At 29.0% G+C, this 23,842-nt stretch overlaps 2 protein-coding genes across 2 annotated transcripts; one reads left to right on the top strand and one right to left on the bottom strand.

The window, feature by feature from the left end:
* The first annotated feature begins 9,226 nt into the window (after positions 1-9,226).
* On the top strand, positions 9,227-16,476 carry LOC107638943 (ent-kaurenoic acid oxidase 1). Its single transcript, XM_016342341.3, has 8 exons — positions 9,227-9,855; positions 13,665-14,142; positions 14,761-15,024; positions 15,110-15,199; positions 15,275-15,353; positions 15,500-15,609; positions 15,710-15,828; positions 15,940-16,476. Exons 1-8 carry the CDS (start codon positions 9,626-9,628, stop codon positions 16,040-16,042), a joined length of 1,473 nt encoding a protein of 490 aa, XP_016197827.1. The 5' UTR covers positions 9,227-9,625; the 3' UTR covers positions 16,043-16,476.
* Positions 16,477-17,481: 1,005 nt separating this feature from the next.
* Positions 17,482-21,958, bottom strand: TRB1 (telomere repeat binding factor 1). The gene is made up of 7 exons (XM_016342342.3): positions 21,755-21,958; positions 20,952-21,129; positions 20,410-20,627; positions 20,173-20,257; positions 19,244-19,327; positions 18,158-18,505; positions 17,482-17,881 (listed from the first exon to the last, which is right to left on the bottom strand). The coding sequence occupies exons 2-7, from the start codon at positions 21,099-21,101 to the stop codon at positions 17,867-17,869; spliced, it is 900 nt and encodes a 299-aa protein (XP_016197828.1). The 5' UTR covers positions 21,102-21,129; positions 21,755-21,958; the 3' UTR covers positions 17,482-17,866.
* Positions 21,959-23,842: the final 1,884 nt, after the last annotated feature.

The following is a 23,842-nucleotide window of genomic DNA, read 5'->3' as shown; positions in this document are numbered from 1 at the left end:
AGCAGAGCTAAACAAGCATTGCGCAAGTGAGGAATGTTTAATTGATTTGGATAAACAATACGTGTTTCTTTTAAAATAATTGGTTAAGTTTAAACTAATTGTGGGCTCCATTACATAAAATTTAGAGGGTTAATTATTTTCTACTAACAATGTGACTAGTACACTCAACTTTTGTTAGATGCTCTTTCTTTTTAATTCACTTTTCTCTTTCTCAATCACTCACTTCTCCATTTTGAAAGGCCTTGTTAGTTTTTATTTTTTAAAATCGTTAGAAATTCATTAGTCTTTATTTTAGTAAATTATGTAGCATCATCACCTAATCTAGTAATGATAGATAGTAAATTAAGCAGGAAAATTGGTGTGATTGTGAGCATGATCATTCATAGATCATAATCTTGGTGTGTGTGGTGATCCTGTAAGGTTTCAAATCGACGACAGTGTATGGCATTTTGCAATTGGATTTGAACTATTTTGAAACTCAACTTATTGCATTCACTTTAGGGAACATAATATAAGATAATGTAACTCTTCGGGGGCCCTATTTTTCTCCTAAGAATATAAATTCACACCATAGTGCGATCTATGAACACCCAATACACAAAGATATAACATATCTTTGATATCCAGATTATCCACCCACTTTTCCTTGTCCACATACATTATGGTAAATTTCTAATTGTGTTACTTAATTTTCCTAAACTATTAGTTTATGCATTTAATTACTTTTTCTATATTTGGTCAAAGTTCTAATATGCTGGATTCCTCATTTAAAAAAGTAAAAAGTGCTATATCTTTACCTAAGCAGATATACGTTTGGCTTGCTGCTTCTTTCTTCTTTGCATTTCTTTTTATCGATATAGCTAAGTTTTAGTTAAAAATTACAAAAACGATCGATATAGCATAACATTTTTTATACATAATATAAAATTTTTTGCACACAATACAACTCGATATAGCACAAAAACTTGTTATACATAACACAATTTTTGCTGCACTCTCATAAATTGTTTCTGCCGTTGTTTTTTTTATATACTAATTTTCTATTTTTTATCTAATAATTTTGTGGAGTTCTAATGATACTTGTTATTATTTTATATGCATTTTATTAGTTGGGTGAGTAGGTATGGGATACTTTAAAGATTTCTGTATTACTTATTACAAATGTGTTGTGTATTAAAATTTTTGTGTTTAGTAGTTTTGTAGAAAAAGAAGAAGATGATGATAATAATGATAATAATGATAACTAAGAAGGATAGATAAGAAAGAAGAGAAGAAATCAAACAAAAAAAAGAAGTCGAATTGATGATAATGAAGGAAAAGAAAAAAGAAAAACAAGGAGAAGAATTTAATATTGGTTAAAAAAGAATTTAATTTTGATGCACTTTAAATGTAAAATCATTTTACACGTGCATCCAATCGTATAATATCATATTAGCAAAAATAACAATTTTTTATATTCCCCGCATAAATGGTTATTCAAAGAGAACGGTTATAAAAATGCTAACGTTTTTGTTGAAATATTTTATCAGTTTTATTAGAGAATTAATATTTTTTTCAGCCAATAAATCAAAGAGTTTAATTTTGATGCACTAACAGTGTAAACAATCACATCTGTTCTTTTAGATGATCATTCACGCGGTTAATGTAAAAAGTAGTTATTTTTACTGATTTGACGTTACGTAATTAAATACACGTATAAAACTACTTTACAGATAGATAGTGCATCAAAATTAAATTTAAAATTTTCAAAAATTTAAATTTATATATCTAAATACAAAAGAATTGCACATTTTAATATCAAAATTAAGAAGCCAACATTTTCTTTCAGCCATCAAATTGCATGTCCGGAATTTACATTTTAAAATTCGCACCTCCAAAATTATAAATCCAATTTTACAAACATACACAAAAGCTGCAAAGTCCATCCCTATCTCAGTTTATAGTTTCTTGGCTGATATTAAATCATAGAAGTTGACTTTATCAATTGATAGGATACAACAAAATTAAAAATAAAATGCGAGTTGATTCAATTAGGAATTGATGTGAATAAGTACAAATAAGCCACAAGCGAATTCCACTATACTTTATATGTATATTATCAAAGAAAAGAAATAAGAAATCCACTAATACTGACATATGATCTACGCAACCTTAGCCCTCAAACATGGCTCTTTTGGTGGCCCATTGATCGAGTTCAAATCATCACTGTTTAGTTCAAAAGGATTTTATTTTATAACGAAACGCAATATAATGTTAATAGAAAGTTCCAATTTTTATTTGTGTAATGGAAGTTGCCATCATATTCTGTTGTGTTTTGTTTTGCTTTATTTTATTTTATTTCTTCTGCACTACACATAGGCAAGTTTAATTTCATGATAATTTGTGGGGAATGGGAATTATTTACACGTCATATGGATAGGATACAATAATACTTGCAGATGAATTGACATAACACAAGCAAAAAACATTAATAAAAAGAGTAAAAAATATCTAGTAAAGAATAATTTGACTTATTTGAGAGCGTAAAGAATAATTTGACTTATTTGATGGATAATTTTTAATCTGCATATAGTATTTTTAAACTAATTCATATTGTTATATCCAATAATAAGGTCCCCAACATGTAGATTATAGTAATAATTTATTAAAAAAGTTGGTAATATAAGTTTACATCTTCAAATAATATTTTAGTCTAACACAGTATTTATACAATTGTTAAAAATATAATTATTTATGTATTTTTTTTGTCAATTTAAATTTTTGAGAAAAATTATTTCATAATATGGTATCAGAATTTTGATAACCGAAAAATCTATAATTCTCTCCTATTATCCCCTAAAAGAAAAAAAAGTTTAATTACTCTTTTGGTTTCTATAGTTTTACCAAATTTTTAATTAGGTCTCTATACTTTTTTTTCTTTTCAATTGGGTTTCTATAGGTTATTTTTTTTTTCAATTTAGTCCCTACCGTGACAAAATCGTTTGAAATAGCAGAATATTCTGTAAAAGAAATCGAATATTCTCATGATTGGATTAAAATACCTAATTAATGACACCTCTATTTTTTAAAATACCAAAAATACCCCAAAATCAAAGAATCCTAACAAGCCCTAAGTTATTATTCTTCTAAATTCCCAATTGGATTTCTCCTCCGTTGCACTCTGCTGCCGTTTTCCGTGGCATCGTCGTCGTTCGTTGCTGGGTGGTTATTGTCCCTCTGCATCGTCCACGGGTCCATAGGTGCTCTGCTCTGCTCCGTTCATCCGCCTTGTCCATTGCATCGCCTCGCTGCGCTTCGCGGTGCCTTGCCTCAAATCGCTGCTCCTCGGCCCCGTTTATAGTAGGATATGTGTGTTGCAATGCCTTTTTTCTTAGATGTAACTTGAGTAATTTGTGTAAACCTCGAGTAATTAGTAAATAATTAACCAATAAATTAATTATTATTCAAAAAAATTAGAAAATTAAATTTTATAGTTTAAAAAAATAAAAATAATTAAAATATGAACTTTAACACTAATTTTAAAGATTTGGCCTAGAATTAGACCGAACGGGTTAAACCAGTTGGACTAGGTCCAAACTGAACCCATGGCTCATCATATAAATACCAAACTCAGCCAATCTTTCTTCCTCATGGGCCTCATTCCATGAGGAACGCTGAATCAAGTGGGGAGGGGCTGAACATGGAGCTCAAACCCTAACTCCAACTTCAAATTCAATTATCTTTCAATCCGGAGTTCCGATTGGCGCACTGTTTGTGGCCACACGACTACCGCAATGAGCTCTACAAAACTCACCGTACAATTTAGTTGATAAGTCACATTTTCTCACCCAGCTGCTCCTCCTATAATTTCAAAAATTCTTGAGCCTTGGTGTTGAGATTTCGTTGAATCTTAATGTTTAGAAGCAAATTAATATTGAGATATTGCTGAGTCTTGCTCCAATTTTACGTTAGCAAGGTAAGACAACGCTTCGTTTCAGTCGTCGTGGTCGACGGAAAAGAAAGAAATGAATGAATGTTTTTTTGGGAAAATGTATAAGAATACACCTACCGAGACGGAAGCCAAAAGTTCTCTTTTCGGTAATTACTAAGGATAGCACTCTATTTTATTTAAGTAAGCTCATCTACCATTACTGGCAGTAAAGCCTCCATCCAGTAGATCTTAAGCTAGGATAGGCCGGTGAGTGAGAATTCTGCTCATTGCAGTCACCTCCGGAGTTCTTCACACCTGGATAACTTTTTTGTTAAGGCCCCAGCTCTTAGCCCGATTCAAATGCCGCTGATGCGTAACACATCTTTTGTGTCCTTGAGCATATAGGACACAGCGCCGTCTACATACATTCATACTCTAACCTTTGTGACAAATATGTGGTATAGTGAAATCCCTATTGATTGAGTAATGTTTATTGGTATTAGATGTGAATTATGGGTTTTGAGGCATATTGATGGAAATTGGAGGATAATTAGTGGTGTCGGTAAGCTAAATTTTGGGTCGCGGTAACTGAATTTCTGTTTGGTGCACTATTTGGGGCTGTGAACATTTGCAAAACGGTGATAACTTGTGGTGTTCTGAGTTAGGGAGGAATCGACCAAGGTATAGTTTTGGTTTCTCGTAGATAATATATATGCTTTCTTTGTACGCAAGTAAATGTTATTCCGGAGCGTTGCACTTTTAATTTTTCGCTTTTGTTTTAACTATTCTTCAAGACTCTTCGAATATTATATTCCTTCAATTATATTATGTATGTATATTTTATTTTAGATATCGTAATATCACACCACTTCTATTTTATGACTTAAACGTAAAACCCTATGTGATAGGGTGTTACAGCTTGCAATGGATGCAATTGTTAAAATGATTGGAATTATGTTAATTTATACAAGTATTCCGAGTAAACGTTATCCAAGTATGTTTTTGCTTGCAAGTGTTGGTGGAGATGTTGATGTGTGCTATTGCTTTCAGTTTAACCGTTCTATAGAAAGTGATAGGACACCGAAAATGAAAATTGAGAAGTAGCTAAAGAACACAGTGTAGTCAAGTCTCAAGAGTGAAAGGAAACAATTAAAAAGTAAACTCATTGTTAAGAGTCATGCTGATCTCTTCAGTTTTATTTTATGTTATTTTAAAAATATGATTTTTTGTACAAATCTTTGTCTGATAAAAAATTAGTTTTGATTATGAGTTTTGCCTATATTAATTAGTTGTTGAATTTTAGTTTTTATTGTGCTAAAAAATTTTGATTATGAGTTTTGATTATGTATTTTGTCTATAATTAATTAATTATGTTAGAAATAAGAGAAGAGGTGAGGTTGGGGATAGGGTGTTTGATTAAATGCCTTTGAAAGAGTTGACTTGAACGGAAAAGGTTGATGGTTTTTCTGTGTTAAAAGAAAGTGTAAATTAGTAAATTTACATTTTATAAACATTTTTTTAATGTTTACTGTTAATAAGGACTTAATTACAAATTCTAATATGGTATAGAAATTCAATTGTAAAGAAAAAAAAAATATAGAAACCTAATTAAAAATTTGGTAAAACTATAAAAAATGACAAAGTAATTTGACCAAGAAAAAACAAAGCATAAAACAAATAAAAAGAGAAAAAGAATAGTTATGCCCAAAATTCGAACAAATCTAAAAAAAAAAATTATTATTTAAAAAATGAATTAGAGATATAATTATTTATATATTTTTTATTAATTTAAATTAAAAAAATAATTTTATGATGATCATATTTATGTTTTAATTCTTATATAATCTAATCCTTTTTTTTCTATAAGTCTTCATAGTTTAATTTCCTACAATTTGAATAATTTTGATCTTTATAAAATTAAAATAAAATATATTGAACTTATGGATCTATTCGTTTTCAAAAATAAAACAGAGAAAACTTTTATATAGAAATAAAAATGTGATAACTAAGGCTATAAAAATCTTGAAAGACCAATAATAGTTAATTTCAAGGATCAAAAACAAATTTTGGACATTATTATCGTCATGGCTTTTAGAGATATCCATTGGTATTACTTGAATTTAATTTTGAAGATCTTCAAGCGATTGGTGCTGTGATGTGTTAATAGATTAATTTTATGCTAAATTATTAAATTCAAATGGGTGCAACCGTGAAAACAGTGCATAAATATTTTAGTTCAATACGAAGTAGTATAAATTTTTTAAAGACAAATGCTAAGAAGTAGGGGCAATACTTTTTAGTAGAAGAAAAATAAAGAGTTAATTAATGTTGATTCAAATACAAAAGTTGAGTTATTTAGTTAAATTTTTATAATTTTATTAAATTTTCAATTAAGTCTTTATATATTTTTTTAATTAGTTTTATATATTATATGTTTATTTGAGTGTCATTATTTTGATAACAAAAGATCTTTTTTAAATAAAAAAAATTATTTTTTAGTGTGTTTGATAGATTTTTAGTAGTAAAAATAAAAGTACTAGAAAAATAAAAAAATATCCTTTTTGAAAAGTTACAATTTACATCTTTTTTTTTTAAATTAAAGATATTTTTTCTTTAAAAAAAGATGTTTTTCATGTAATAAATAAACAAAAAAGTACTTTTATATTATTAAATCCAAACATAAAATTACTTTTACTTTTTCATAAGATCTTTTAAAAAAAGACAACTCAAAAATAGATCTTTTCTTCACCCAAACAAACCCTATATCAGATTTTGTAATTAAATCTCTTGCGTGATAAAAATATTGGAATTAATAGAATATTCAAAACAAATATACATAATATTTGACTGAATATTTTATTTTATTTAATAAAATATTTAGTTTGTGATAGTATACTTATTTTAAAAATTTAATATGGTATAAGGATCTAATTAAAAAATAAAAAATTTTAATTAAAATTTTAATAAAATTATCGATGGAGTAATTAAATCAATACAAAATAAATATAAAAAATATTAATCGGCTAATATTTTTTTATGAGCGTGGCAATAAACAAATTCAATATTTTGAAGTCAAATTTAATAAAAGATCAGATAATTTGGTGATCTTGTGTTAAAGTAAAAGTAATAAAAAAGAGTAAGGAAATAAAATTTTGATTGAGTGATAGATATAAGGTTGATATTACAATTTGAATTTGTATATACCTGAATAAAAATGGGCTCACAACAAAGTATAATGTTAATTAATTTTGGTTGATTGAGTAGTCAAATTATTCGTTTATTTAAGTAAGTGTTAAGATTCGAATTTCGTTTTGTGTATGCAATAATCCACTGTTTAAGTAAGTGTTGGGAGATTCTAATTCGACCTTGTGTGTGTAATAATTTATATTGGTCAACGACAAACTTTTAAATATATAGTAGTTAATGATAGGCTTTTAAATGGAACTCAGATATACAACAGATTAATCTTTAACCTGTCAAAATAGTAGGTTACCGTGAATAACAAAAAAAATATAATATATAAAGGGTTAAAGTTTAGGAACAGTATAAAGCCATAATTTTTATTTTTTAGTATTTTTTAATGCATTAGTTTTTTTATTTTATATTTAAATTATTATCGAAATAAATAAATAATTTTAGATGTAATAAATATATAATCATAAATGTTATATATATAAAATTACAGTCTAGCTATACATTCAAATATTTTTGGCAATCAAGTCCAACTAAATTGACCAAAACTTAACAAAAATCAATTTTATCACACTAGCATGTATCACACGCGCTTTCAATAATGCAACTTGTTTCTCCTTCTCCATTTCCTCCTCCTCCTCCTTTTGAATTCGTGCCTGATGCTATGTTTTCTTCTCTTCTTCTTTTTCTTTTTCATTATTTTTCTCTTTTGTTATGGTTATCACTTATCACTAACAATACTAATATTTTGCTAACATCTTTATTAATTCTGATTTTCTATAGTGACATCATTAAATAATTTCGGAACCGAAAATATTATTAAAACAAAACCATTGTATAATATCAAATGAACCGAAAATTGTCCATTATATAAATTTGAATTCAGAAACGCGTCTCGAATGAACCGAAAATATTATCAAAACGAAACCATTGTATAATACCAAATAAGCCGAAAATTGTCCATTATATAAATTCGAATTCAGAAATACTTGCGTCTCGAATGAACCAAAAATATTATCAAAACAAAACCGTTGTATAATACCAAATGAACCGAAAATGGTGTTCATAAACAACTGAATTTAGCAATTCCATTCCATTCAAAATTGAATAATCCAAACCTCGTCCATTTGATTCGATTCAGAAGAAAAATCCAACTCGCTCTCATTCAGAAGAGGAGGAGGAGGAGAAGGAGGCGCGTAATTTAAAAAGTTATTATAACAATTTGGTTAGACTTGGTTAAGTATTTTTTTTAATGTAAAAATTTATTCATAAAATTATAGATATTAAGTTAAATAAGATAACTTTTTGTTATTATCTCTCTATCATTATTGGATTTTAACAGAAGTTAGATCCTTTATCACTTGCAAAATTTGTCCACCAACAAACTGAGATTTTTAGTCAATAAATTATAACTCAAATGATATGGTCTCCTCGTACTCATTTAAGAGATCGCGAATTCGAGTCTCCCTATCTCTAGTTAAAAAAAAAAATGGGCTAAGATTTTTATCTTAACAAAATTGATTGCATTTTATATCATTAAGAAAATTTGTTTATAATGTTAATTTGAGATATAAATATTAAGCTGATGAATATTAATGACTTATTTTGTTTGTGTTTTTGTTTTAGTATTTTATGTTTATATTGAAAATAATAAAATTATATTTTTACTTTTTTACAAAATTTTAAAAATAAAAAATACTGAAAATAAAATCCTAAACCAAATGATTTTTTTTAATAAATAAAATAAATTATTTATTTACTGATAAATTCTTTGTTAAATTATTTATAATTTTTTTTTATTATTTATCAATTTATAGTAACAATCGTTGCTACCATCAACAAAACAAGCAATAAAAAAGATCACTTTATATTTAAATTATTTCTTAAAAAAATCAAACAAAAGAAACCCTCAATTTGTTGATGCTTGAAACTACATTGAAGTTTTTTTTTTCCCTAGAACGATGAGACGGATGTGTCGGGTGAAATATTTATAATTTTATACTCCATATATAGAATTCAGGTGTTGCAAATTTTGAAATTATACTATTAAAATTTGGATAGAGCTAAGCTCAAAACATATCGAATCATTGTGAAGCCTAAATAGGTATCTATAAATACTCAATAAAACAAGAAGTATGTTGTCGTCTTGAAATGAAGACAAAGCCTTCATTTAAATTAAACCTAATAATATGTATTTTATACGAAATATTTGATTGGGTATAGTATATAGTATATACGCATTATTGATTTGTAATGTAATTAGTTAGAGAGGACAATACTAAAATTGAGGGGAATGAAATGAAGGCCGGCCACCTCTATTATCCATATGTTGTGTTTACTTTACACAAATCCATTTTGGCCATAAATTAATTTTGCCTTTTTCTTTTTATTAATAGTTATTAGTGTAATAATGTCCCCTCTCCTCTCTCCTCACTCCTCACTCACACACTCACTCTCTCCCCTATAAAAGGGACTAACATGGTTGTGTAGAAGAAGTATTATTAGTAGTAGAAAGTAGTGGTGATGATGATGGAGATAGGAGTGGTGGTGGTGGTGGTGGCCATTGTAGTAGTAGTAGTATTAATGGTTATGAAGAATGTGAATTGGTGGCTGTATGAATCCAAATTGGGGGAAAAGCAGTACTCTCTGCCACCAGGTGACATGGGATGGCCCTTCATTGGCAATATGTGGTCCTTCCTCAGAGCTTTCAAGTCCTCTGATCCTGATTCCTTCCTCTCTGCTTTTGTCTCCAGGTATCTTGCTCGCTCCGATCTTATTGCGGCTTGTTAGAAATATAACTATTTATATGTTTTCTACTATCAGTTTAAGCTTTTAAGAGAAGGGATTCGTCGCGAGAATCTTATTACATGCTGGGGATAGTTTTAATTTGTATGTGTGTATGCTTTGAAACTGGATGATAGGTTCTAGCTAGTAGTAAGTATAGGCTTAAGGCATGTTTGGTTTGAAAATCTAGATTATAATAATTTAATGAAAAAGTTACAAGGGCAAAGGCCTTTTTTTTCTTTCATAAACTATGATTTAATCATGCATTTAGTTGTATGGTTCCACAGCTTTGTTGTGTTGAGCAAATTAAAGCTGCTAATGTTCGTGGCCCTAGTAATGCAAGATAACATGCTTTTTCACTTTATTTCTTAAGATGGCAGAAAAGCTTGGAGTATTGTGAAATTACCATAAACCTATGTGCATGTATATCTTTCTAGATTGACTTTTTTTTTCCCAAAAACAACTTCCAAACACTTAATATTATACCTTCATTTATTTTTTTTTTACCTTTTCTTTGACTCAGATTATAATGTTGGAATTAAAATAAATAAATAAAAGATACAAAAAGACAGAGGAGCAACACTTATATTACATCAGAAAAAAAAGAAGAGACGCACTTATTTGTCATTTTCCTTGTCACTTAACACTTTGATTCTATGTTGTGGCATAGAATCCACCATATGTCAACAACACTATACTCCTACTTTCACCTTAATTACTTTATTGCTTTTAATTAATTATTTATGTACATTTTTATTCACGTTATATAGGAATTTTAAAATATATATATATATATATATATATATATATATATATTTTTTTTTACTTTATTCAAAATTTCACAATATAAAAAACTTAATCATTTATTTTAGATTTAAAATTTATTTATTTATTCTTTTGTCATATATTACATATAAAAATATGAGGAATGCTAGGGACCAGTAACTTTTGTGATTTGTAGCTATCAAATAGCCATCAATGATGATTTTAATGGTGTGAGATTTCATCTAATAGCTCACTTTTCTTTGCTGGTTACATGCTGGCCAGAATTTAACAAAGTTGCTGCCCCTAAACTTTTCCTAAAAATATATTTAAGTTTCATAAATTTAAACTAGATAAATTTTCAATATAAAAAGAAATCATACTACATAATTATAAAAAAATTAACCATTGGTATAAAAATATAGAATAATTTTATCTTTATAATCAAATTTCATAATCGATATGATTAAACTAGATTCGTATTTATAATCAGACTTTACAAAAAAGAAAAAAGAAAAAAAAAGAATCAGTTACACAAAGCTTTTTGTTTTAAAAGAATATTTGATTTTTTTTTACCAAAGATACGAGACTCGAACCCGCAACCTCTTAATTGAGTATGGAAAGACTATGTCATTTGAGCTATTACTCATTGGCAAAAGAATACTTGATTTGCCAAGAAGCAATAGCTTAAATGACATAGTCTCCTCATACTCAATTAAGAGGTTGCGGGTTCGAGTCTCCATATCTTCGGTAAAAAAAAAAAAATACTTGATTTTCACATTCACTAATTGAATAATCATTTAATTAATTTTTTTTCTTTTTAGGAAAATATTAAAATGAAAAGATATTCCGTTTTTAAGTTTTGATGTCCGGATACGTACGTCAGGTTATGCAGTGTGGGCCTCCCATTATTTGGAATTGCTTAGGCCCTATTTTTTTTTTTTTTAGTTTCTTGTGGCTACGGTTTAGGGCCTGTCACATTATTGTCTTAATTTTTGGGATTTTGTGGATTAATTTGAGATAAATATAACTTAATGATGATTAATAAATTTTGGAGATAAACTTCAGCATAAGAAATAATAAAATAATTAAAAGTTCTAATTTTGTCAATTTTTTATTTTTTTAGTATGGTATACGTAATTTAGATATATGTGATTTTTTTTCTAAAAAAAAAAAGTTAACAAATAAGAATTTATTTAACTAATTTTATTGTTGGGATAATTGAATTTCTCGGGTATTTAACATTTTTATTTTTTAAGTTTTAATCATTATTCACTAGAAAAGTTACCTACCTAAATATATGATTACCTAATATTGGATATTTTTAGAATCCAAAGCAAAAGGTCATATGTTTATATTTGTATAATTTTTTAATATAATAATAATAATAAAATATAATTAGATATATATGTAAAACATTTATTATACTATAATTGCATACAAATTATAAATCCATAAAAGTGTAGAAATTACGGATTAAAATTCTCAGAGTGAAATTCATTTAAAATTGAAAATAGAGTGCATTGCATGTGAATCCAGTCCAAAAAACAAATGAAGGGAAGTAGACATGTTACTTTATCATTCTAAACGAAATCTTATTCAAAAAGATCAATTTTCCATAATGGATAGTAATGTTATGTTACATGGCATAAAGTTCTTCACTATTATGTGCTCTTCTGTCATATTCCGTAGGAATAGTTTTCTCTTTTTTAGAAAAAGTGGAGAATAATTATAATTCATGAAGCTTGAGGGGAGCAATGTTTTCAGTACCATTTGGCAGTGCTACCAATTTGAATCTGAACATATCTTTTGGTCATGCATAATTTGTTAAAACCTTATATCAATTGAGTTTTTACTTTTATTTTTATTTTTTAAAAATTGAGTGAAAGAAATTCAAGAAACAAAAAAGGAAATGAAGTACAAAATGATGATGGAGACAGTATGGGTCTATTAAGAAGATCTCACTTTGACCACCAAAAACAAATAACTCATTTAAAAAATAATTTATTTATTCAGATATAGAAATTTATTTATTTATTTATTTTTTATTTATTGAAGTATTGTGTATGTTATAACTCGCTGTGGTTGAAGAATATTATGGGCAGTGACTCAGTGATGCACTAGGAAGAAGCATCAAAATATATTAGTATAAAGTTTCTATATTTATAGGTGTTTGCTATAGTATCTAAAAGTTATTATCTAATTGCTAAAAAAAGTTAAATAATTAATTTTAAAATTTAAAAATATAAAAATTAAAAAATTCTAAATATTTAAAAGTTATTATAAAAGATAAGTTAGACACTAAATGAAAGATACTGTAGAATTAATCTTATTTATCATATGATGATACAAAATTCAAATGATTCACCTTCTTACTAGTATAAGTGATGAAAACTTTATGTTGATATTGACTTTTGATTGGAAATGATGTTAAACAAAAATCTGTTAGAATTAAAATAAATTTAACTTAATTGGTTTACACTTGATGTCTTTGAAAAAAATCCTGGCTTCATATTTTATAGAGATAACGTTGGGATAAAGATTTTTACTTGAAATTCAATCAAATCTGAATATATAAATACATAAAATCCCTTTAAAAATTTTCATATCTTGAAAGATCCCCCTTTTCTTTGTTTTTATGCAGCTGTTGCTGGATCACATAGTGTTATGTTTTATCTTTTTTGGATAATAATGATTTTCTTTGTTCTGTTTGTTCTTTTTCTGCATCACACCCCAAAAGTAGAAACCTCTTGTCCTTGGTACAACTGGTAGTAGGGTTATCAAAATAATTTTGATAAGTTAACCTAAGAACACTAACTATGAAATGTAATTGATAAGGCTTAATATAAAAAAACAAGTTAGTTATGTAAAATTGTACCAAAATTATATTATTGCATTATCTTGGTCTGCTACCATGTGACACTAATATAGGACTATTTGTGTTTGAACTTTAATACTCCATGTATATTCAATAACTAACATTTTTATTTTCCAATTAAAAATAAAATATGCACAGATTTGGAAAAACTGGAATGTACAAGGCTTTGATGTTTGGGAACCCAAGTGTGATTGTGACAACACCAGAAACATGCAAAAGGGTGTTAACAGATGATGAAAAATTCAAACCAGGTTGGCCTAGATCAACCATTGAGCTTGTTGGCAAGAAGTCATTCATTTCCATGGCGTACGAAGAACACAAGCGCCTCCGGCGTCTGACATCTTCGTCCATCAATGGCATGGAGGCGCTGTCGCTTTACTTGACATACATTGAAAAAAATGTGATAAGTTCTTTGGAGAAATGGACCAAAATGGGACAAATTGAGTTCTTAACTGAGATAAGGAAGCTTACATTTAAGATCATAATGCATATTTTCCTAAGCAATGAAAGTGAACCTATTATGGAAGCATTGGAAAGGGAATACACTGCTCTTAACTATGGAATTAGAGCCATGAAGATTAATATTCCTGGATTTGCATACCATAAAGCATTCAAGGTAATTGTTATTATGTTCTTCTAATTTGAATGAAATAAAGCACTGCCACAACAGTTTCAAAAAGGTTAATGGTTAAAGCTATTTGAAAATATTTAGTTACCAACTTCTCATGTTAACAACTTTATTTGTTAAAGATAGTGTATGTTAATGAAGCTGATTAGAAAGATAGTCAAGATAATTTAAATAATTCATTGGAAAATGAAAATACTTTTGCTCAGTCTATGGAAGATAAAGAAGATAATCTTTTTCTTTTTTTAAACCTTTTTGGTTTCTAATCAAGCATAATAGAGGGTAGTTATACTTATTTATTATCATTGTGCACATTCTTCAAACCAAGTTAAAGTTTGTTTATGTAAGATTCAGATTGTAACAGAATGTAGAACTATCAAAAACGGATTTAATTAGAATACTGGAAGTATGAAGAAACAAAAAAATGAACACTGTCACACTAGCTATTATCATAGATTTTAACTCTCACTACTTGAATAGTTATACAAATAAGATAATCTAATTTCACGACAATGTAAAAAGTTTTATATATATTGTCAATGTATCACAGTTAAACTCATTCAAAACGCGACATTTTATCGTCATTTAAGGGTGTTTCTTTTTTTTCAGGCTAGAAAAAATCTATTGTCTGTATTTCAATCTATTGTGGATGAGAGAAGGAAATTAAGGAAGGAATATTCGCCTATGAAAGCCAAGGATATGATGGATTCTCTGCTAGATGCTGAAGATGACAATGGAAGAAAGTTGAGTGATGAAGAAATCATTGATGTCATGCTGATGTACTTGAATGCTGGCCATGAATCTTCAGGACATATTACTATGTGGGCAACCTATTTCCTCCAAAAGCACCCTGAATATTTCCAAAAGGCTAAGGTTTCTGCTTGCTTAATGAATTTTTCATATCCATATGGTTCATTTCGAATTCGAGTTTAATTTTAATGCGCTGATCCTCGAATAGGAAGAGCAAGAGGAAATCATAAGGAGAAGACCTTCTACACAGAAAGGGTTGACACTGAAGGAAATTAGACAGATGGATTTTCTCTACAAGGTAGATTATTTGTTGACCGTTGATTTCGTCGTCTTAATTTCAAATGAAAATATGTTAATGTTAATTTCGTTCTAGGTGATTGATGAAACAATGCGTGTGATTACATTCTCACTGGTGGTTTTTAGGGAGGCGAAATCCGATGTCGTTATGAATGGTTAGTCCATGTTCTTGTTAGTTGTTAATACTTAATACTAGTTTCTTCTACTAATATCACAACAATTTGCTGTCAAAACATAAAAAGGAAAAGAAGAAGAAGAAAGAGTACTAATAACTCTATATGGAATTTGGATGAACACACAGGTTACACCATTCCAAAAGGTTGGAAAGCTCTTGTGTGGTTCAGATCAGTTCATCTTGATCCTGAGATATATCCTAATCCAAAGGAATTTAATCCCCACAGATGGGATAATGTAAGTTACATAAAACTCTATGTTCTTCAATTCTTGTCTGAATTGAGTTTGTTCCATGTCATATTATTTAACTTCGATAATTTTTTTTTTTTTTAAATAGAATGAACATAAGGCTGGAGAATTCCTTCCCTTTGGAGGAGGAAGTAGACTCTGTCCTGGGAATGATCTTGCTAAGATGGAAATAGCAGTTTTTCTTCACCATTTCCTTCTTAATTACCAGTCAGTAATTCTTAGAATTTAATTTGTATGTACTGAATTTGATTATATATTAGCATAGTGAGAGCAAAGTATTTCTAATAACTACTTTTCTGTTTTTCATATATGCAACAGATTTGAACAGCTTAATCCTAAATGCCCTGTGAGATACCTACCTCATACAAGGCCAATGGACAATTGCTTGGGAAGGTTAAAGAAACGTTCAACATCAACCTAAAATGGAAGAACATAGAATGCATGTGACATGACCATGGCTATTTGTAGTGTGAAAATTCATCTTCATGTTTGCCCTCAGATAAATCCACAAGTCCAAACCTACTTTGAGCTAAGATATCATAGAAGAAGGAGGGAGGGGAATTTCACAATCTACACAAATGTAAGAAATAAGAAAATTTATGAAAGTTCCATCTATCATCATTTATGCACTACTTAGTAATGTATGTGGTCCATCTAGGTGACTGCAAATGTTCTGAAAAAATGGACACATGTAATTTTAGTTTCACTAGCTGCTACTCATAGAAAGGAATTGAGTATAGTTTCTTTCTATGGTTCTCATTTGCATATTTCTTCTTGGTGCATGAAATTCATTAATCTAAAGTTGTAAACTATAGCCCAACATTTTTAATGTAATGGGTAATGGGTTGGTGGTGACTTAATCTTTTTAAGTTAAAATCAATAGAGAATAAGTTAAGTTCAATAATAATTCTCAGACAAGTCATCTAAAATCTTGACATCATTATTTTCCCAACTTAGTATTGATGTCCTTGTTTCTCAAGAATGATTACTCATTTCATGGTTTTTCCGGGAAGTAAAAAAAGTGACAATTAAACTACCCCTTCCACAAAAGGTTCAATCCTCTCAGATAATATTAAGAGCATTACCCAATTCAGTTCATATGTATGAATGCGGAAAAGGGGGCAAAGAAGTCCACTAAAATAAATGTCCTTAGTAACTAAAGTGAGGAAACAAGAAAATATTTGCATGTGAATTATAATTTCAGTTTATTTGATGTATAGTTAAGCATACATGTATTTACCGTACTAAAGTTATAGAAATTGTGAATAGGCACAGATACAGTTAGGAGGTGACTTACAAACTTACAGTGTCTAAAGTCTAAACTATGGCCAGTGTGCTTATCATTAGTAATCACTTAGGAGGAGAATATAAAATTATAAACAGGGTAGAATGCTATTAGCACCCTTTTTTAAACAATATCAATAAAAATACTATTTAACAATTTTATATTTCAATTAAAATGATTCAATTATTTTATTTTATATTACAAACTTTATAGTCAAGGGGATTTCATAAAGACACCCAAAAAAGAAACCAAGGATGATATGACCTTCAAATTTGTGACTATTAAATAAAGTTCGACAGCAATTAGAATCTACGTGGGATTGGTAGGGGAATGTGGGGACTGAACCTCCCAACATAAACCACACACTCCTAATAAGAGGGAGTTGTCTTCTACCAATTTAAGGAATATGGTAATAATAAATTCATAAAAATATCTTGTTTGTTTTCCTTTAATTGGAAAGTAAAAGACAGCTGGTTCCAACAGAAATCACAAAGCAGTCAACACTTCCAACAACATGGAGATTATATTTCAGTCTTGCTTTTCCACTTAACACGGGTTAAACATATGTCAAATAATGAACTAAAAAAGCTGTTTATGTTATTTGAAAAAATATCAACAGATTCCCATACACCTAAAATCTGCTTTCTACAAATGTTACATACAATGATCAACCATTATGCAACAATGACGGGAACAACAGCTCTGAAGAAATTACATGAAAGATTTAAGAGATGTTTCTATCTACAATAAGGATTTTCAAGATCCAAAAAAAAAAAAAAAAAAAAAGAATAATCTCTAATAAATGTAAAAACCTGCATATAGCCACTAGAAAAACCTCCAATATAGATGTGTAAGATATAGACATTAGACAATGCCCAGCAGAAGATAAATATGTATCTGGCTGTCAGTCCTACTGATTGCCATGGTAGATCGCTCTTCACGTCAATTCTTCAACTTCGATTAAGCATGGATCATCTACAAATTTAAATATGTAAAATGAATTAAAGCACAAAATTTATGTACAATGTCTCCAAAATGATAAATCCTCCATAACTAGATCACATATTTGAGACACTGTCCCTCCCTTATATCCAGGTTAAGATGACATTTGCTAGGCATATTTAAACATGAAGCTCTAATTCTAAATTATTTTTCCCCCAAGTTTTCATACAAAATAATATTCTAAAATCTAAATGTTCCAGCGGACGTATTAGAGTATCTCAAAAGAAGAGGAAAAATAATGAGTTTTACCATCTTTGGGGTGTTTCGACCCTTCAGTGTTTTCATAGCAGCATCTGCAAAAGCTTGTGCCGCCTCTGCATCAGCTTCTGCTGTCTCTGCCTCTCTTGCTGCCTCTTCAGCTTCTGCTATGGCAGCTTCTGCTTCTGCAACTGCTCGAGCAGCAACTGCAGCTGCCTCTTGTGCAGACATCGACCTTATCTTTGCTAATTCTAAATCTACCTGAGACTTCGTAAGGACATTGGTCTCTTCCTTGTCACCTCTCAAAGAGGCTTTCTGCCTCCCATCCATTAACAAGCTTGAGCTTCTTCTTCTGTCAGAATATGCTGGCGTAGGTGCAATCCTATATCTGCGTTTTACCTGAAATATCAACTCACCCACTAAGATCTCTGGTTGAAAATGTTAAACATAACTGCGACAAAATGAAAAGTATAGCATCCAGACTCCAGAATAGTGGATTCCTGAAAATAATACAACAAACAATTGCTTCTAATTCATTGCAGAAAACAAAGAAATCTTGCACAAGTCCATGCATGAATTCACAGTTAAAAGTCGCATGTAGATGCCCAAAAGGGCAAAATCCCATTCAATTTACCCAACTGGCAGCTGTATGTAAGCAAAGCAATATATCAATAAATAAGAGGAACAGCAACTGCGACAACAACTGATATCAAGGACATGAACTAGGTAAAATTCAGAGGCTTGGCATCCATTTCAAGCCTACATTTTGTAATTTCTCATTTTAGCAGAAGTGTAATATGTAACTCAGGTGGACACTGGGTAAAAGTATTCATGGTAGGACACTAAGTGGCCTACATTTCAGTTTGACATTTCTCCATGAACAAGCGACTAAAATTAGGGAGATAGGTAGAAAATTGTATGGTTAGAATTACAATTGACACTTTTTCTTCTCTCCATCTTAACCACATTCTGCTTTTGTCAAAAAGAAATTACAATTTGCACCTTTCTTTCGTGAATGTAAATGCATAATATTGTGCGAAACAAAACCAGTATTAGTCACCAGGTGAATAAAAATGCATTTATTGTTTCATATTCAAGTCATCCAAATATCGTCCACAACAGATGGATATGAGATACCTTGATCAGCTTTCCACATGCTGTCAAATACTTTAACTTTGCTGACAACAACCTTTTGAAGTCAGGTGGTGCCCAATATTGGTCCTACATATTACAATCCAATGACATTTAACTAATATCGAAACAAAAAGAATATAATATCTCATGAAATGTAAAACACAGTAGTATCATACAAAACAGAATCTATGATAATTTATAAGTTAATAACAAACACGAGGATTTCACAATTTACAAACAGGGTTAACGTCATTGCTCAACCACATAACGTTCGGTGCATGGAGAGTTCAAACGGTGTCACATTTTTTAAGCATCATTTCCACCACAAAGCATATTGATGATTCCAATTTCAAAAGATGCTTAACCGGTAACCAAGAAGAAAAAGGGAAAACAACCAATCCCACTAAGGGATATATATATATATATATGAAAACAGTCAATCATCTAGTCTAAAACTAATAAATTGAATCATATATACGTCAAATAAAAAAGTTTGAAGCCATAAATCATAAACATATCACAATAATAATCACAAAACACTTAGACTGAACAAAATAAAAAGGCACTTAAAACAGTATAGAAATTCTTATCCAATTAACACAAACTAAAAGCCCTTCCATTCTTCCACAAGGAGGATTAGAGAAGAATTTTAAGACAATAAGAACATACATATTAAGAGGAAGACTAGAGTGAGAAGGAATATAGAGAATTGTATGGTATTTTCAATTTCCAACTCATAATAATGAGACTGCATAACACATCAGGGCCAAGAAAACCACATTAGCCAAATTTTGTGACTGAAAACAGATCTTGTCTACAATCATAAATTAATTACACGAACTAAAAAATCATCCCAAAAACCAAAATTAAAAAAAAAAAAACAAATGAATAAAAAGTAGAACAGGGATTATACTTCAAAATAAGAATAATACCTCTATGAAAGCTGCAATAGTTGTCTTATTAGAACCACCAGTTTCCTTCAAGGTAGTTATTGCCTCCATTATAAGGTTATCCAATCTGTAAAATTTAAACATGATATTCATAAACAGATACCATTAACAATTGCGCATACAACTTCAACTACTAAAGTTCCACTTTTTTCTGCAAACCAGGTAGAGAAATTATAGTGAAATGTTTTAACAAATTTGAAACAAAATAGAGAGTCCAACCTTACAATAGACCTTTTTGGACCAGAAAATGGCACCACCTCTCTAGAAACTTGAATAGGCTTAACATCAACAATATCTTCATCACTTGGAGTAAAAGGAGGGACAGCGAAAGGGTTCTCGTCGTGTTTTGGGGCTTGATGCACCCTTCTGATAGCCAACCTAGACTTTTCCCTAGAACTCCATCCATTTGCCATCACACTCAGATTTCTCCATTTATCCTATCCAGTATAGCCCATATCAGCACCACACATATAAGTCAATTTGTATAATAACATTGCGAACATAGCGGAAATGGATATTGTCACTCCTATTTTTATAATGCTACTCTTCTTTCTGTAAATACATGCAAACATACAATGTGCAAAAATCATGTGTGAAGAAGTGGTATTATCAAAAATAGGAGTGGCAATAACATTTCCCTAACATAGATGGTCCAATACAAATTCATTATGATATGTATAAAATTTTGCACTTCTTGAAAGTATGACCTTCAACTTTGAGAAATAAAGCACCAACAAAGACAAAAGTACCAAGATACAGACCTTGAGATCCACATTGGACCGCAGATACAAAACACCACTAAATTCTGGATCCTTGAGTATTGTACGCCATTTACCAACCCCATGCTTGACAACTCCAGCTTTAAGAGCTGCTTCCTCTTCAGATGTCCATTTCTGCTTAGGAGCACCCATCAGGAGTAGCAGAGAACTACTCTCTTGGCTGCAAGGGTACGTTTTACAAATATTAAATCCACCTTAAATATCAAAAACACAAGTTTTCAGAATCTGAAACTGTAGAAACTCTAACTGCAAAACATTTCCTATCCAATAATGAATCTTAAAATGTTCTTAACTATAAATACATAATTTTATATTCAAACTTCAACTTTGGGGGCATGGCTTAAGAATCACTCATCATCCTAATAATAGCATAAAACACATGCCCTAGGTACTTACTCAACCAAAAATTATAGATCCAGCTTCAAAGCTTTTAAACCACATCCAATTCTTCAATTCCACAAGCTCCGAAACATTCAATTTCACGAACAACATGTTTTACCAAACCATCCAACAAGATCGTGCTAACAAATAGAACTACCCTAATGCTCGATTCATAATTTCATTTCTAGAACAATACCAGAACCAGAGAACATGCAATGCAAATGAAAACCAGTTCCGAATCAAATAACAGACCTAAGAATTGAGCATCATCGGAAAAAGAAGAACCCGATCACAAAAGCGTTAAGCATGATTTTACACAACAAATATATAGAAAGAGGTTATGATGTAAAAAAAACCCTAATCGGAGAGAGAGAGAGAGAGAGAGAGAGAGAGAGAGAGAGAACCTCAATTGGGGAAGAAAGTGACGAAGAAGAAAGAGAAGGTGAAAGAAAGAGGCGTTAGGGTCGCCAGTTTGGTGTGAAATTGCATATCCTTCTCAGCCACTCGACTCTCGTCCCGCGCCAGACGCCTCAGCCCTCAACCGCGGACCACACGACCAACTTCTACGTTCAACTCACCTTTCTATCTTCTTGTCTTTTATCATTTTCAATAAATAAATCATCTTTTAGTAATAATAAAGACTTGTTTGGATTCCATTTTAGAAAATATTTTTTTTATAAAAAATATTTTATAAAAATAAAAATAATTTTATGTTTCAGTATTTTATATAAAAAAAATTATTTATTAATTATGTTTGGATAAAATAAAAGTATTTTTTTGGTTATTTATTATATAAAAAATATTTTTAAAAAAATTTAAAAAATATAAATGGTAGCTACTTAAATTTTATTTTAATTTTTTTAATACTTTTATTTTTATTATTAGAAATTTGCTAAACTTACTAAAAAATAAAAAAGTTTTTTTTATTAAAAAAATTATCGACTCGTACTTGGAACCTCTTAATTGAGTATGGAAAGGTTATGCCATTTGAACTATAACTCATTGGCTGATTTGATAGAATTAAGTATTTAACGAAAATTGTAATTTAACCATTTTTAATTATCAAATGAAGATACGTGCAGGTGAGTTTTTATCTATACCAATATATCTATACCAATATAAAAAAATAGTAATACATTTACGGACAAAATAATTCATTTTATAGACACTATTTGCCCTCAAATAATTCATTTTACAAATCAAATTTATGGACAAAATAGTAATAATACATTTTTGTTTATAATTAAAAAAAAGTCATTAACACATTAAATAACTGCTGCAATCGTGAGGAAATTAAATAACTGCTCCACTTACAAATATTTCTCACAGTTGTCGATCCTTTTTTTCTACATCTTGCTATCTTTTGATTCTGACATGCATTTACTAAAAAAGGGATACCTGCAAATCATCGTGAGAGAATTTGACAAGGAAGTTGATACAATTTTTATTCCAACTCCATTGCCAAATACAGGTACCTTTTGAAAAATAATAATAGACGTTATGATAATACAAGTGATTGGTATTTTATATTTACTGTTTATTTTATTTTTGAGTACTAATTTTTAATTTTTAAAAGAAAATTCAAAGGACAAGTACTTTTTATCTTATTCCATTTTTACATTTAAAGTTTGTATTTTTTTGTATAATTATAGATCGAGCACCACTACTCAAATATATTCTATAGTACTAAAATTTATCTATAAATATATTCTATATTTATTAAAATTTATCAATATTTTTTTTTGCATTGTTTGATACATATTATATATTATTAAAGTCTATGTTTATTAATTGATACATATTATTAAAGTCTATGTTTATAATTTCCTAAACTATCTAAACTATTAATTATGTAGAGTATTAAATTTGACATTTATTTATAAAGAGTATTAAAATTGACATTTACTAATTTTTTAAATTATTGCAAAAAGATTAATTAATTTAATATTATTCATCTGTCATATGATTGGCATATAAAAGATGTAAAAAAATTTATACTTACCAATGGTAGAGTAAAAAATCTCTACGTATATTTTGTTAATTTTTTTCTTTATTTTTAATATGTTCTATATTAAAAAATATTATTTTTCATTAATTATTAGATTGACATATAACACAATAAATATAATAAATATAGTAAAATACGAACTTTGTTAATTGATTTTTTAAATATTTTGGCAACTTAGGATAAGAATTTTGTTAATTGATTTTGTTAATCTCTTTCTTATTTTTAATCTATTTTACATTGGATAATATTATTTTTTATTAATTATTAGATTGACATATAACATTTAAATGTCTTAAGATAAGAACTGTGTTATATATTTTTTCGTTATTTCAACTTTCATGATTATTTAGTTCTCTTTATTTTTCTATGTCATAGGCCAAATAAGTTTTAATTTATTATTTTTCTTTTATATATATATATTCTATTTTAAAAATTATTTTATTTTTTTAGGTTTTCGAATATGTTTTATTGTATTTTTCTTTTA

This window comes from Arachis ipaensis, chromosome B4 (genome assembly GCF_059453495.1).
Source record: "Arachis ipaensis isolate K30076 ecotype BB chromosome B4, ASM5945349v1, whole genome shotgun sequence".
In the NCBI taxonomy this organism is placed as follows: Eukaryota; Viridiplantae; Streptophyta; class Magnoliopsida; order Fabales; family Fabaceae; genus Arachis; species Arachis ipaensis.
This window is presented reverse-complemented; position numbering and strand designations above follow the sequence as displayed.